The 1654-nt window shown below is 29.9% G+C and overlaps 1 protein-coding gene across 1 annotated transcript; it reads right to left on the bottom strand.

The window, feature by feature from the left end:
- Positions 1-384: 384 nt before the first annotated feature.
- Positions 385-1258, bottom strand: LOC149244836 (uncharacterized). The gene is made up of 3 exons (XM_089368088.1): positions 972-1258; positions 786-878; positions 385-613 (listed from the first exon to the last, which is right to left on the bottom strand). The coding sequence occupies exons 1-3, from the start codon at positions 1098-1100 to the stop codon at positions 416-418; spliced, it is 420 nt and encodes a 139-aa protein (XP_089224214.1). The 5' UTR covers positions 1101-1258; the 3' UTR covers positions 385-415.
- Positions 1259-1654: the final 396 nt, after the last annotated feature.

A 1654-nucleotide genomic window follows, 5' to 3' on the forward strand; every position in this document is an offset into this window, starting at 1 on the left:
ACCCCCTTTATAGATTCATAGTGAAATATATGATAGTTTCTAAATATCATTAAAGCAGATATCACAATTCAAAATCATTTGTAAAGAAATTTAAGAGAAATTGACATCCATCCAAAAAAATAACAATGTGTCATTAACAATTTTCAAAACATGTATAAAATAGCAACATAATACTAATAAAATCAGTATTATTTTTAATCAAAACAAGTAAAATTCAAATATGATTAACAAATCAAAAGATTTCATGAATATCGTTATTCTACGATAAATTAACAACATACATAAATCAAACTCATCGTATGATTACAAAATCAAAATGTCTCATTGATATAGGGTAAATTCACAACACCCATCTAAACATAACAATGTCATTCTACACAATAATTTCTTCATAAAAAACAATGCATGTGCATGCCTAGCTACCACCACCAAGATCATCCTCATGATCATCTTGACCATCCTCATTACTCTGATCCACATCATCACCAACACCACAACTATCATCATCATCTCCTCCTTCACCACCATCATCCTCATCCTCATCCTCATCATCTCCTGATATATGTTGAACATAATTTGGATCATCGTCTTGGCAATCATTACTTATAGCATTCTGACAAAAAAAATCAATATTACATGTTAGTATTAATTACATAACACAACGCATGTTTTTGTTATACAATGTTAACCATAAAATGAGATAAGATATAATATCTAATAGTACTAAAAAATAAAATGAAAATATGGTTTAAAAGTATATTGGAAATCCAACTAAAATTACATACCATAGAGTCCATCCAAACAACAAATTCAACCCATCTCTTTTGCTGCAGCACCTCCTTTTCCAAATGATTTGGAGGTCTTCCATATTTTAGTTCCTATCAATCAGTAAATAGGGAGAAATTAGATAACAATGACTTTCTTCTAGTACAAAATTTATTAAAAAAATATCACATGTTTAATATACTTACAAAGGTTGTTATCAGTGCTTTTAAACCTTTCTGGCCACTACGATGAGTGACTTTTGTCTTGGTTAACCTCGCCTTGGATGCCTTGTCCTTAAACATAAACCAATTCAATTTATTTTCACACAAATACATGTCTAAGATACTTATAAGTATTAATACATTCTAAATAATGTTTAATGAAAAATTCAATACCTGAATGCTCTCATTGCCGGCTTTTCTTTGTGCATCCAACTTCTCATATGATTTTACAAGTTCTTTCCATACTTTAAAAGGTATGTCAATAGGTCTTTGTTTCATTCTTTGATCTTGAGGCATTTTTTAAATTTTTCTTGTTTGGTTAAAAATTTTGGTTAAGAAAAACGGAACAAGTAATTCACATCAATGGCATGGGGACTCTATGGATATGTGTAAAAAAATGTCTATAAAGAAAACATCCAAAAAACATATGAGCTCTCCCTTTGATGGTCACTTGGGGCATATGGCTGGAAAGGAACAACTCCATTTTTGAAAATCAAGGACAATCCTTTCTCAAAGTCCTTCCTAATATTTGCTCCAAATGTCTTAAAATGAAAAACAAAATTCAAACGTCATCCTTAAACATCTCCCTTAAATATAACGTTGGACCATAAATTCTTCATTTTTATTGTTATCGGCTCTGGAATGATTTTTCTATATGCAATTATATA

The sequence above is a fragment of the Pinus tabuliformis genome, chromosome 8 (genome assembly GCF_031772625.1).
Source record: "Pinus tabuliformis cultivar Carrire ecotype Pingquan chromosome 8, CPIR1, whole genome shotgun sequence".
In the NCBI taxonomy this organism is placed as follows: Eukaryota; Viridiplantae; Streptophyta; class Pinopsida; order Pinales; family Pinaceae; genus Pinus; species Pinus tabuliformis.

What these genes read in the sequence shown, in the direction of transcription:
- LOC149244836 (XM_089368088.1), bottom strand. Translation starts at nt 1,100, where the DNA reads ATGTATTTGTGTGAAAATAAATTGAATTGGTTTATGTTTAAGGACAAG. An exon ending in AAGCACTGATAACAACCTTT is followed by an intron (nt 879 to 971) that starts GTAAGTATATTA and finishes ACTGATTGATAG; the next exon opens with GAACTAAAATATGGAAGACC. An exon ending in TTGTTTGGATGGACTCTATG is followed by an intron (nt 614 to 785) that starts GTATGTAATTTT and finishes TTTTTTTGTCAG; the next exon opens with AATGCTATAAGTAATGATTG.